This window comes from Pristis pectinata, chromosome 14, assembly GCF_009764475.1.
Source record: "Pristis pectinata isolate sPriPec2 chromosome 14, sPriPec2.1.pri, whole genome shotgun sequence".
Taxonomy (NCBI): domain Eukaryota; kingdom Metazoa; phylum Chordata; class Chondrichthyes; order Rhinopristiformes; family Pristidae; genus Pristis; species Pristis pectinata.
The window spans coordinates 7402029-7416218 of NC_067418.1; the positions used below are offsets into that span (position 1 = coordinate 7402029).

The 14190-nt window shown below is 37.6% G+C and overlaps 1 protein-coding gene across 1 annotated transcript in view; it reads left to right on the forward strand.

Moving 5' to 3' along the window:
- The window catches only part of elp4 (elongator acetyltransferase complex subunit 4), a 192165-nt gene that overhangs the window by 98143 nt on the left and 79832 nt on the right, over positions 1 to 14190 (forward strand). Inside the window, exons 8-9 of the mRNA XM_052029377.1 lie at positions 12164 to 12272; positions 13297 to 13403. Coding sequence (XP_051885337.1) covers positions 12164 to 12272; positions 13297 to 13403 — 216 coding nt within the window. The remainder of the gene's footprint in view (positions 1 to 12163; positions 12273 to 13296; positions 13404 to 14190) is intronic.

The following is a 14190-nucleotide window of genomic DNA, read 5'->3' on the forward strand; positions in this document are numbered from 1 at the left end:
TCCAACTTTCCCCAATTCCAATGAGAGCTTTTCTCTGTTTCTCTCTCATGGATGCTGTCTGACCCACGGAGTATTTCCAGCATTTTCTTTTTTTTTTGTTATTTTGATTTTCTTGAAGGATTGTTATGTAGTTGAAAATAACTCCTCGGAGAGCCAAAGGAATCTTGAAGGAATGTATCTGACAAATGACAGAAATTTAACTGACATACATTTTGTAATATTTACTATACCCTTATGATAATTAGCAAGTCTCAGATGGGTCAAGTTTAGACTACAAAAGTAAGAGAGTCTTGTTGAAGTTATACTGTGTTGATGAAACTTCATTTGCAGTACAGTGGGCCATTTTGGTCTTCATACCTTGCCTTGGGGTTTGTCCTGAGGTAAGGGGTTTGTCCCATGAGGAAATAGATCGATATTTACTCACAGAGATTAAAAGAATGAGAGGTAATTTCATTGAAGCATGCAAGATTATGAGAGAGATTGACAGAATAGATAGTGAGAGGATGATTCCTTTAGAGAGTCTGGAACTAGAGGGCATGGTCTCAGGATTAAAAAAAAGGCCATTTTATTTTAAGATGAGAAATTTCTTCACATAGGGGATTGTAAATCTTTGACATTCTTTACTTCAGCAGTGATGTCTATGCTCAATCACTGAGTATATTTAAGGTCGAGGTCAACAATTCAGAATCAGGTTTATTATCACTGACATATGTCGTGAAATTTGTTGTTTTATGGCAGCATTACAGTAAAAGGCATAAAGACATAAAAATTACTGTAAGTTACCAAAATAAATAAATAGTGGAAAAGAGGAAATACGAGGTAGTGTTCATGGACCGTTCAGAAATCTGATGGCGGAGGGGAAGAAGCTGTTCCTGAAACATTGAGTGTGGGTCTTCAGTCTCCTGTACCTCCTCCCCGATGGTAGTAACAAGAAGAGGGCATGTCCTGGGTGGTGAGGGTCCTTAATGATGGATTCCGCCTTCTTGAGGCACAACCTCTTGAAGATGTTCTCAATGGTGGGGAGGGTGGTACCCGTGATGGAGCTGGCTGTCTACAACCCTTTGCAGCCTCTTTCGATCCTGCACATTGGAGCCTCCATACCAGGCGCTGATGCAACCATTCAGAATGCTCTCCACCGTACACCTATAGAAATTTGCAAGAGTCTTTGGTGACATACCAAATCTCCTCAAACTCCAAATGAAGTAGAGCTGCTGGCATGCCTTCTTCATGATTGCATCAATGTGTTGGGCCCAGGATAGATCCTCGGAGATGTTGACACTCAGGAACTTGAAGCTGCTCACCCTTCCCACCGCCGACCCCTCAATGAAGACTGTTGTGTATTCTCCCGACTTCCCCTTCCTGAAGTCCACAATCAATTCCATGATCTTGCTGACGTGTCCAATCTATCTCACTCCTGTACGCCTCTTGATCACCATGAGATTCTGCCAACAACAGTGGTGTCATTGGCAAATCTATAGATGGCGTTTGAGCTGTGCTTAGCCACACAGTCATGAGTGTAGAGAGAGTAAGCAGTGGGCTAAGCACGCATCCTTAGGTGCGCTGATGTTGATTGTCAGCAAGGAGGAGAGGTTACCACTGATCCGCACTGACTGTGGTCTCCCGATAAGGAAGTCGAGGAGCCAGTTGCAGAGGGAGGTACAGAGGCCCAGGCTTTGAAGCTTGTTGGTTAATACTGAGGGGATTAGTACTGAAGCAATTTTTGAAGAGTGAATCAGAAAATGCGAACAATAGGCAGGAAATTATTTGAGACATGTTGTTGAATGGTGAAGTGGGTTCCAGGGTCACATGGCCTACTTCTGTTGCTATTTCTTAGATTTTTGTGTTATTTGTTGGCTGCAACACCAGGAGAAGTCCCCAGCTCTTTTACCTTTCCTTGAAATATCAGTTAGAACCTTGGTTTAACACCTCATGCTATTTTGCAGCTTATTGAACTATCATGGCTACATCAAGATAATAGAATGTTTAGTTTAACAGTGAATTACACTGAGCACTGTAGAAGGGGTAAAAAGGCTAATAACCATCTGATTTCTTATCTGAAAGCTGATATTTCCAACAGTTTAGTTTTTTTTATATATTGCACTGAAGTGCTGGCCTAGATTGTCCTTAGTGTCTGAAGTGGAGCTTGAACTCACAATCTTTTGACTCATATCAAAATTCTACCACTTAGCCAATTTTCACAAAGAAGACTTCCTTTGAGTAATTATCCCTTTTTGCTGGAGTCAGTGACCTTGCATTTCTATTATTGGTGTCAACAACTCTTCAATTTGTTTTTTGTTTAAGTCATCATTTTTCAGTTGTGACAGATTCCACTGTGCCATAGCGTGCCTTTTCCAATTCAGTATACTGCATTCGGTGCTTATGATGCGGTTATCCCTACTTTAGGGCTACCACACACTGGTTTGGGGAATGTCTCCATTCAGTCCACAAGGTCACTGGACATTCACTTGCTGTCATTTTAATTCTTCACCTAACCCCCACTCTGAGCTCTGTTGCTTCAGCTGCCTGCAGTATTCCAACAAAGCTCACAGTAAGCTTGAGGAACCCCATCTCATCTTCTGACTCACCATATTTTAGCCTTCCAGATTGAACGTTAATTTTAACAGTTTCAGATAAGCACCCATTGTGGTTGCGTATCTCATATTTCCAGCAATCAGTTTCTTTTCTCTGTTCGCGGTTTATTCATCTCCTATGTATTCCCGCCCCAGCCATACCTCTTGTCTTTACCACCCTGTTTCACTTAGCTCAACCGTCACTTTAGTCATTCAGTACCTTCTGCCCTTCATCTTATCACTGAGTTTCCTTTTTATCCCTCTCCCTTTTCACTTTTTTTTAACATTTGCATTAAAGTGCAGCCTGGCTCGGAAAAGCTTCAGAAGGAGTTTGGATCGCAGTGCTGTAATTACATTCATTCGGATGGGGTAGCTGGAAGGGTCACAGTCTCAAAATAGCAGGACAGCCAGTCAGAACAGGGATGAGAAATATCTTCCCTCAGAGCGCAAAGAATCATTAGAATTTCTCTCCAAGTGGGCTGTGGAGGCTGAACCTATTTCTTTTGGTTCTCTTATTTATTATTTGATCATTCTGATTGGGCCGCCTGATTTTTGCATCATCAATCAAACTGGTTTTATTCTGTGACAGTAGACAACTAAATTTAGATCAGCTAAGATATCTTTATTAGTCACATGAACATCGAAACACACAGTGAAATGCATCTTTTTGCGTCGAGTGTTCTGGGGGCAGCCTGCAAGTGTCGCCATACTTCCAGCGCCAACATAGCATGTTCACAACTTCCTAACCCGTACGTCTTTGGAATATGGGAGGAAACCGGAGCACCCGGAGGAAACCCACGCAGACACAGGGAGAACGTACAAACCTTACAGACAGTGGCCAGATTTGAACCCAGGTCCCTGGCGCCGTAAAACGTTATGCTAACCGCTACACTACCGTGCCTGCCCTAGTTATCTTCAACCACTAAAAATCAAAAACTGCAGATTTTGGAAGTCTGCAATAAAAATGGAAAATACTGGAAACTCAGCAGGGCAGGCAGCATCTGTGGAAAGAGAAACAGAGTTAATGTTATAAGTCAAAGACCCTTTATTAAAACTGACTTGTTTTCTCTCTTTCAAACTCCAATAAAGTGTATTCAATCTGAAGCATTAATTTTGTTCTCTTTCCACAGATGCTTCCTGACCTGCTGAGTATTTTCTGTTTTTATTTGATGTTTGCAGCATCTGAAGATTTTTTTTGTTATTTGTGTATTCTATATATTGAATTTGTTGAATATTCCAGTTCCATGATTCATTAATATGGAGAAAGTATTTGAAGTGGTAATTATTAACAGGTCCAGCATGGTGCATTACTGGTGAAGTCGGTGATATATTTTTAGAATGTAATTTCCTACATTTCAAAGTGACAATCTAGCTGAGATGGTCTAAATAATTATTTATAAATAATATTGTCTTCATAAACGTAGTCCACTTCTCAAGACAGCAACCATTTTAGAAGAACACATTAATATGGAGAATAGAAAACAGTAAATGAAAATAGAGTTCAAAATCAGGAGCATTGCAGGGGCAATTTAGATGGAACTAAACACAGAAAAAGCTGAAATTACTCAACAGGCCAGGTTGCATCTAAGAGCGGAACAGGTTTAATATTTCATTTCAGTAGTCTTTCATCAGAAGTGATCTGCTGAATATTTCCAACAATTTGTTTTTATTTCAGATTCCTAGCATCTGCAGTGTTTTGCTTATGGAGTTGGTATATTGGTTTATTATTGTCACATGTACCAGGATACAGTGAAAAACTTGTCTTGCATGCCGTCCATACAGATCATTTCATTACAACAGTGTATTGTGCAGTACAAGGTAAAACAATAACAGACTACAGAATAAAGTGTTACAGTTACAAAGAAAGTGCAGGCAGACAATAAGGTGCAAGGCCATAACGAGGTAGATTGTGAGGTCAAGAGTCTATTTTATCGTACTAGGGGACCGTTCAATAGTCTTATAGCGGCGAGATTGAAGCTGTCCTTGAGCCTCGTGGTATGTACTTTCAGGCTTTTGTATCTTCTGCCCAATGGGTGGGGGGGAGAGAGATGTTTGGGGTGGGTGGAGTCTTTGATTATGTTGGCTGCTTTACTGAGGCAGCGAGATGTGTAGACAGAGTCCATGGAGGGGAGGCTGGTTTCCGTGATGTGCTGAGCTGTCCTCATAACTCTCTGCAGCTTCTTGTGGTCACGGTCAGAGCAGTTGCCATACGAAGCCATGATGTATCTGGATGATGAATCACAGGTCATGTCTAAATTGGGTGTGATTGGATATTATTACTGGAGTAGGGGAGGGGGGATGGATACTGCCATAGAACCTGCTAACTGCCCACTCCTACTGCTGACCCACAAATTATGTACAAATTTAACTTTCCTAGATCTGCTGATGACAGCTTATCCAATCAGAAGTGGTGAATCTCAATGTTGTTTGCCATAATGTGGGCAGGCTAGAACAAGCTTAAAACATTGCCAGCCAGCTAAATGACGCTTCCAGGCTTTGATGACTATGAATATGTCAAGGGCTTTAAAGAATCCGAATATCCCTGACATCCATAAACACGAAAAACAAGAAAAAGAAACAATTAGCACAAGTTCAAAAATCATAGAAAAGTAAAACACAATTAATAAAAAGATGTATAAATTAACTAAAAAACCTGGTCTCCCACAGCCATTCTTCTCCATTGAAATTAATAGTCTTGCTGTTCCTGTTTCATGTTCATTGTGCAGATTTTCCAGCATAACCACTGGGTTATTGTATCAAGTTTACGCTCCACTGCTAGACCATGTGTCCAACGTCAGAGTGCAGTCAGGAGAAACCTCAGCACAGACTGGGAGCCTTGAATGTCTTGACGGGTACAGGGGTAAATGCCAGCAGTTTTGGCTTTGCACTTGCAATATTTTACACCATGTCCTGGCCCAAAATATTCTGTATCCTACCATATAGTTCACTCAAAACCTGCACAAAATATATAGTAATTAAGGAAAAAAACACCTCAACTTAATGGCTGCTTAGCGTATTATACAAAATAAAGTCCATCAGAGTTGGACAGTATTATTTGGGAGTTTCTAAATTTTGTTTCAATCCCTTATAAAATTAACTTAGATTCACTTAAGATTCAGTTGATACTGCTGTTTGAGTGGCAGTGACTGCACTAATCCTAAGACGTCGAACTGTTTTGGTTCTCATGGGGTTTCTTAGAAATTCAGAGGAAGTACTCCAATGTTCCTTATGAAGGGAAAAGACATTTTGGAGACATGCCAAGCAAATATTGTGAACATTTAATGAGTTCTTTAAGGAGTTTTATTCTATCTGCAAATTATCAAGCTCCTTTTAAGAAAAAGGACAGGAATTCAAAGTATTGTCAGAGTGACTATTGGCAAAGTCAGTGAGGGACGGATGTCCTGGTTACTTTGAGAAATCTGTAACTAATCAAGAAACTACAAGGGTGAATAACCAAAAAAAAACAGGCTTTAAAAAAAAGGGACTCTGTTGATGGAACAGGCATTCCAATTTATTTTTCAAAATACTTATGATAGTTTCAGGAACATTCTATGAGGAATAATCCATAAACATTAAGCTAATTTAAGTTGCACTAAAGATTGAATACTTCAGACTCCAGCTGTGCTTGCTGTTGGCTGCATAGACAGCTGTTAATATTGCTGTAAGTAACCTAGATACATTAGAAGCCTCAGTAAAATAATTATTTCTGCATTCCACTGTTGTATCAATGTTGTGAAAGGGTATATGTATTTGATAAGAATTGCTGCATTTAGTTTTATATGGAAGTTTCTGAAAGGCTGGTCTCTTTTGTAAAAAAAATGGTTAAACTTGCTGACTGTCTCAATCAAACACTGAACTGCAGAGTGAGCTGTCATTAAGTGGAGTGAAGCTGGCAAGGATTTTCATGCAGCCAGTGCTACTCAGTTCCCAGAGTCCCTGCTGTGTAGTTGTTCAACTCTCCAAGAAGCCTGTTAAAGAGTCCCTGAGAGCATGTGTAAAGCCCTCCATGTTAATAGTTAATTGGATAGGATGGCAAGATGAGAGGACAGCTGAACATGTGGGCCTCTCAGTCTCAAGCACTAGTGGACTTTTAGTTTAATAATAGCAGCTGTTCACATTGTTGAACAACTTTGTTTTCTTCAGTTTCACAAATGATGAAAAGAAGAACGATTCCTCAGAAACTTGCCTTTTTATTGGAAAGTAGAGAGCTCCCCCGCTGCTTCTACTCTGCCACAGCTTCAGACAACATCACGTGCTGTTACTCATCCAATCATAGAAGGCAGTGTGGGATCCCATAACCGTACATCTAACATACTGTTTTATTTCCTTTGCAATGATTATGACAGAAAAAGGAAAACAAGTAGGAAGGCACCATCAGTGTCAACATCATATGTCATGGAACGTTACTTGAATATAAATAGGAAATTAGTTAAAATAAGTATACCCTTTCAACAGATAGCTTTCTTTATTACTGGTTACAAGACTAAGCATTAATATCTTGTACACAAAGAGAATTCACATAACATGAAGTATAAGATGCATTGTTCATTGAAGTACTTATTCCATAGTGTTGAGAGAGATATAGATTCCATACTCAACTCTCTTCTGGAACCTGATGGGTGTCCATTAGAACTAACAGCATCAGTTTGGAATCAAATAACTTATTCAATGCTGTTTCTGATAATTGAGGAATGGTGTCAGCCAGGTTGCAAGTGTCCAGGACTCTTTTGAGCCTAGGTTCATTTAATAACATTTTTTCTGAGGTGACACCTAGAACAATTAATGCAATGATATTATGTTTATTAATATTATGTTACCTTTATCTAATTCTGTGATTTGCTAATTCTTGGACATTTCCACAACATGTAATATGGTTAAAAGTGCTGAACTTCTTAGAAGCACCTGAAAAAGATTCTACTGTATTAAATTTAACTGTGCGAAATCGTCTTCTGAATTTGTCAAGATGCACATTAATGAAATAGAGTTGAACAAAACATATCTGGGAACAAGGCCTGGTGTTTTTAGGTCCACAACTAAATGATGTAAGCCCGAGTCAGTCAACTTCTCATCATGGTGTGGGAATAGAGTCATCTGTTCAGGCATATGGAATCCTTGGCTTCCATGCTATGCAATCTGCAGATTACCCAGCAACTCGGCCATTGGTACAAGTATTCTGAACAAAGGGGACTAAACAACCTCTGGATGTGCCCCATTTAGATGTGCATACACAAGGCCTATACATATATATATATATATATATATATATATAAAACTGAATACATACGGCACTGACTTTCAGGTATTACGTGGTTGATTGTGCCTTGTACAGGTCACCGTTATATAACGTCGTAGTTTGTGGTACTTTGCACTATGTGGACATTTCGTTACTGCATATTTGCTTAACCATAAATTGTAATAGCTGAAAGACATAACCAGGATGAAAATTTGATTTATATTGTCTTTGTTATGTCTGTTTCCATTTTTAACTAGTATATTAGTATTTTTGCTGTACAAGTATGTAGTTTTTTTCACAGGCTGAAGTATGTATTGCAATATAGAACTACTGAAATGCATTTTAGAACCTTTCTCCCCTTTCTGAAGGAGAAGAAAGAGCATAAAAGCTCTTATCCACAAATGCATCACTTTATATTAATATTTAATTAGCAGGCAAATTGTGCTGTGTGTCTGAAAGCTTCTGAAGAGTTGTTAGTGCCACAATTGACCTAAAAGTTTAATAATAACTCACTCCATAGAGCAAATGCCAGTTCAACATAGGGAAACACTGCAAGCCAATTCCTTTGAGATGAGAAAGCAAACCAAATGGCAGGCGAGAGTTCCTGGGATGGAACCTTCTGGAAAGCAAGGAGCTGGAGTAACTTTGAAGCCAGGCTTTATATGAAAACAGTGGGGAAAAAGCTGATCCCTCCTGCTCTGGGAGATGCTGGTTTAAGGCCAAAATCTCATGAAACAGAAGTGCAGTTAGATCCTGTAACAGAAGGCACTGGTAGCCCTAATAACCTGGCAAGCAAAGGAGGGGGCAAAAAAAAGGCTGCTTCTGGGAACAAAAATCAAAGAAATGCTTCATAGTAGCTGTAATTAAGAGCACTCACTTGTATTTTTCCTGTGTCCAATATGCTCTTTGTATCCATCAAAATACAGAAAACTTGCATTACTGTCACATCTGTGTATTATTAGTTTTCACATTCGGCTGACTTGGATGTCTTAATTATCATGCTCATCACTGAATTGGTATAAATCATTGTGGATAATAACATATTACTTAAAGAATTCTTGTGCAGAGATGAAATGATTTATTTAGAAAGTAGTGAATGAGCATCATGGTGGTATTAATGCCCTTTTTAACTTAATTAATAGCAACTTTATCATTTCACATATTGCTGGTAATTAATCCCTAGAAACAGAACATTGACTTAAATGTGAGCTTGATTGAAGGACTGAAGTGGATGTTTCTACTACAGTAAAAGGCTGTTTTTATCTGAAAGCCTGAAGCAAATATTTAAACAGTTTTCCTTTCAGACTGGGAGGGGGTTGGGCTGTAAAGAATATTATTTAAAGAGTCATAGAATACTAATGTTACACATGTAAACTAGGCAGCTAAAATTATAACAGGTGATAGTCTGGCCAGCAGAGGGAGTAGTCTTCTGTCTCTCAGTGCATTCCCAGCATTCTTCCCACCTGCCCCCTCTCCCAGCCAGTCTTCCATCTGGACCGAGGCCTGCCTGTCTGCTTCTGATGACAGGCTATAATTTTTCTCCCATCAACGTGCGAACACTTGGTACAGGATTAGTATAAGCTCATTTGGAAGTTTCAGTATCTGTAGCCAGCACCTTCATTACAGGAGTCAGCTGTTTTTATTGCCTCCTAAATTTCGAACAGCTTTTGTGTATTTACTTGCTTACATTAGCCTGAATATTTTCATCTCCCCCTTTTCTTCTCCGTTTTGTTTTAGAAGTCTTGAGTTTACAGGATTTAAATAATTGATTTGTCTGTTTATTGACCCATGGCGCATTTAGAGTTACACACTAATGGTACTAGCTTGATGGTAATTTTCTGTATATTCTCTAAGATCTTGATAACGTGGGGAATTGATGACGTTAAATTAAAGACGTGATCATCAGCTGCTTTCATGTTAAGTCATTTCATGTAGCTTGATAACATTGCTTTCAGAGGAACTTTTCCACAGTCCGAGCATAGACTGACGATAAAACAAATCACTGGCCATTGTTGCAAAAATAGGGAATGTTGTGAAGTGGGTCATCAAGTTAATTCAGTCAGTAGATTTTAACAGTATTAACTCAGAAAATGAATTGTACCTTTTATCATAATTGGTTATTAAATAGATTTATGTATAATAAATATGCTTCTGCTAAATGAATAAAATGTTGATGGTGAATAATATTGGCACAATGATTGTGAAATTGTAAATCACATAGATCCTTACAATCTGAAGTTTATCATAGGATTCACAGATTTATTATAGTTTTTCCTGTATTGACTTATGAATTATGAATCATCAGTGTAAACTATTGATTTATTTACACATGTATAAAGTTTTATTATATTTTCAATGCACAGACAACTCCCTGAATATTATCCATTTATTGCTTTCTTACTGTCACCCAAGTACACCAGCACTCAGTAGAAATTTGATTCCTTTTTTCCAAAACAAAAACACCTGCATCATTTTGGCTAACCTTTCAAACGATGAATTTCTTTTACAACATCAAATGACATCCCACAATTACTTCTGGTTCTTCTAATATGAACCAGAATAAAGCGTAAACTGCATATCCTCTTAAAATATGATGAAATACTGCCTTTGGACATGAACTTATTAATAAGGATAGCAAAGTACTTTATGGTAATATAGGATGGTGATTAAGTGAATGGAATTACATATATTGCAAGTTATCATTTTACAAATGGATATATCAATGTGTACTTCTTATCTCCCACAGTAATGCACATCCAGCTTTAACGTATCTTTGCAAATGAGGTGAATTTGTACAGGTTTACAGCTTAATATAGTTGAAAGACTACCTACTGTAAAATACCATAATTCATAACTAACAACATTTTATATGTGCCAGCATTGTAACTAGGATGTATAAAAAACTTGTGATTTTGTTACCTAAATACTAGATGATCATGAAACTGAAAAATGAGCCAAAACCAGTTTTTAACCAAGAACCATTTATCCATAGACAAAATCATTTGAAAGCTTGAAAAAATTATTGTCTGTATGAATCAACACAAAACATTTAATTATTTTGAAAAATGCATGCTGAATAAAGCAGATTTTATTTTCCTTTATTAGTTTTAAAATCACCTATGTGGAAAAACTCATTTTGTGCATACCTTCTTTAATGTTATTATGTTGACAATATGACTCTAAATTATTATTACTTTTTTTTAATCATGTTAGACTTATTCTTTTTATAAATCTACCTAATGCATAATCTTTCAATACCTCCAGCAGCTTTTTCCTGTGCAGGGCTTCCCTCTCTCGGGGACCTTAAGCTTGCCTTCTGCTGTATTCCTGGAGCTCTCACCCTTCAGCTGGGCCTAGCCTACCAATGTATTTTGCACATGAGGCACCTCAGTACTGATTGCCAGCGCTGCTGCCTCTAGCCCAGCCTCAGCCACACCATGTCCAGTTAGTTCTCTCATTCCCCTGCTCCCCCACTCTGAGCCAACAGCAGCTCAGAAGTCCAGTGTTTAAAATCAAATCATGCTGAAACAAAAAAAAACAAGATAGAAGTCAAACAGCGTAAATGGAAAGAGCATAAGAATTGAAGACCATTTAGCAAAAACCAAAAGAATATAAAGCAGCCTAAAATGCAGTCAGCTTTATTAGGTAAAAGGCAGGCATGACATAAAACAAAAGGGACAAGGTAAGAAACAAAATAGGAAGCAAATCCTGCAAAAATAAGTTATATTTTATTTAAGAGGTCAGTTTTCATAGAGGCTGCAATTATTTGTACAATTTTGTATCCTAATGAGAAGCGTTACGGAAGATCTAATAATATTTTGTAAATATGAGGATCTTTAGAGATGGTGCAGTTATTGCAATCCATCATAAACAGTAATAATTTAATGCAGGACACACTGCATGCTTTGTTTTCTTTTATTAAAATGCATCAAGAAACGATGGAAGGGCAATGACTTTGCAGCTTTGAAGCTGTTTTCAGTTTACAATTGGTGTGTAGCAGATGAATTGGCATGAAAGAAAGCATTATGCTGTCCATAAAAATCCACTCAATGAAAGCTAGCAATGCAAAAAAAACTAACATCAGTTATGTGACTTTTTACCACTATTGAAACATCTAAATGCAAAATAATAACTAGATGTGAACTTGATTTCATTACTTCATATAAATCAACATCGTATATATTTATTACCAAAATGTTTCTTTCCAATAGATATTTAATGCTAACGAGGAGTAATTTGGGACCTGTCTGATCATTGAAACAGCTTTAAGTTATTTATTTTTGTTCTGATATACCAAACTTACTCTGTTGTTTTCCTTTTTTTAAAATTGTTTAAGGCTATTTTCTTCTGTGCTCTACAGAACAAAGCAGTTATAGGCCGTGTGGCAAAATTATCAGATACTGTGATTGGTCTTGAATCATTTAATGCTTCTGAGAGAGAAACCAATCCAATCTACAAGGACTATCACGGTAAGTCTAATTGTGACCAAAGTACCCAAGTGATTTATAGATATTTAGCAGTTTGCTCTTTAATTAGTTTGTCTGCCATAAGGTAGTAATTGATTTCATTTCAGAATCTGCATTTTGACTGTCTCCCAATGTAGCAATCTATTGGTCAGACTGTTTATCTTTTACTGTGCATTAGGACTGTGAAAGTAACATGGCAACTACTCGCATGTTGTCAAGCCAAATTACCAAGACAGTGCTCAATCAGATGTGCATCATTGTAGGCAGGCTTTTGGGAATACTCATGCAGAGGAAGCCAGGCAGCCACTCGGCCAGTGAGCTTACCAATTCCCTTTACCATGACTAGACTGCACCAACTCAGCCAATGTTCCTGTCACAAAAGATCAGCTTAGATTTGAGCTCACAGCGCTCGAAGCTAAAAGCAGACCTCATGTGCACACCAGTTCCTAACAGTCATAAATGAGCTTCATTTCCAAATATTCATTTGTTTTACACATCCATTCTGATTTTTATGCCCTTTTTAAGGGCTGTTTACCACAACAACATGTAACAAATTGTTAATGGCTGAAGCCTCAAAATACGTTTCTTTTATAAAAGCTGTAGTCAGTCGAGGTCTCCAACCCATAAGCCATGTTTTCGTGGCTGCTTACTGGTGCATTTAATAAAATAAAGATCATTCAGCAATGCTTTTGGGCAGCAAGCAAGGTGATAGCCACATTTGCTTACTGTAAATATAAGGGAAAATATCACAAATGGACCTCCGTTTTGACAACCATCAGAATTCTTTTTGTTGATGTCTCCATATCTGTACCTAAATGTAATTAGTTTTACTTGGACAAGGATTTTTGTTTATCTTATTCTGCTTGATTACTTGAGCATAATCACACTGTTTGCTTCATTGCTTCTGATGGCGATCCCTGGTTTAAAAAGGGACAGTGAGGAATGTAATTGTGGAGAGTTCTGCTATCAGCTTGTTTAATTTATGCAGCTGCATGATAGCATTTTTTTAATTTAAATTTTTCTTAAGGTTTATTCCATGTTCGTCAGCTTCCTCGGCTTAATTGTTTAATCTCTGATGTGCCTGATACAAAGGACCTTGCATTCAAATTGAAACGAAAATTGTTCACTATTGAGGTAGGAAACACTGAGGTTTGTTTTTTTTAATATTCCACTTAATACTGCAAAAGAATAAGTTGTTTTGTAAGTTAATCATTTAATGAGCCATGCCTTACATTTGACCGTGCAGAGGGTTATTTTTCATACAAGCTATCATCTTCCCAGTTTTGTTTCCAAAAGGAGGAAGTGTTTATGGTGGGGGAGGGCAAAGAACTCTTTGCTACATTTTCAGTTTGTGGGTCAAGAATCTTTCTGTAACTATTCAGAATAAACTGCAATGCAAAGACATGCACTATTATAAGTCTGTGGGTCATTTGTCAAATTAATTGCTTAGATCTGCTGGTACTTTATTCCATCTCATTGTGGTAGATCTGAATTAAAATATCTTTGTAACAAAATATGTTTTGGTATCATTAATAATTTTGGTATTCATCATTTGTAGTTCCCAGCATATGTTGTATTGTATGGAAATAATAGAAACCTCAATGTAGTACTAATGTTAACATTGTCACAAATTGCTACTACTGATCATAGGCTTCCATCAACTAGCACATTACTTTTTCAGAAAATAGTTTAACCATGTATTGGTGAGCTAATTGAAAATCAGTTGTAATATACTGTGGGCATATTTTCTGCAGTAAATGCCACTACAATAATAAATGCCACTCCAGCAATTATTTTCTTCGCTTGTATTAAGCAAATGTCGCTGGCCTGGGAATTTAAAAAAATGATTGTAGAGGTTAATTCTAATGTTATACCAGATTCAAACTTCTTCAGTGATCTAATATATTTGTGGTGTTTATAA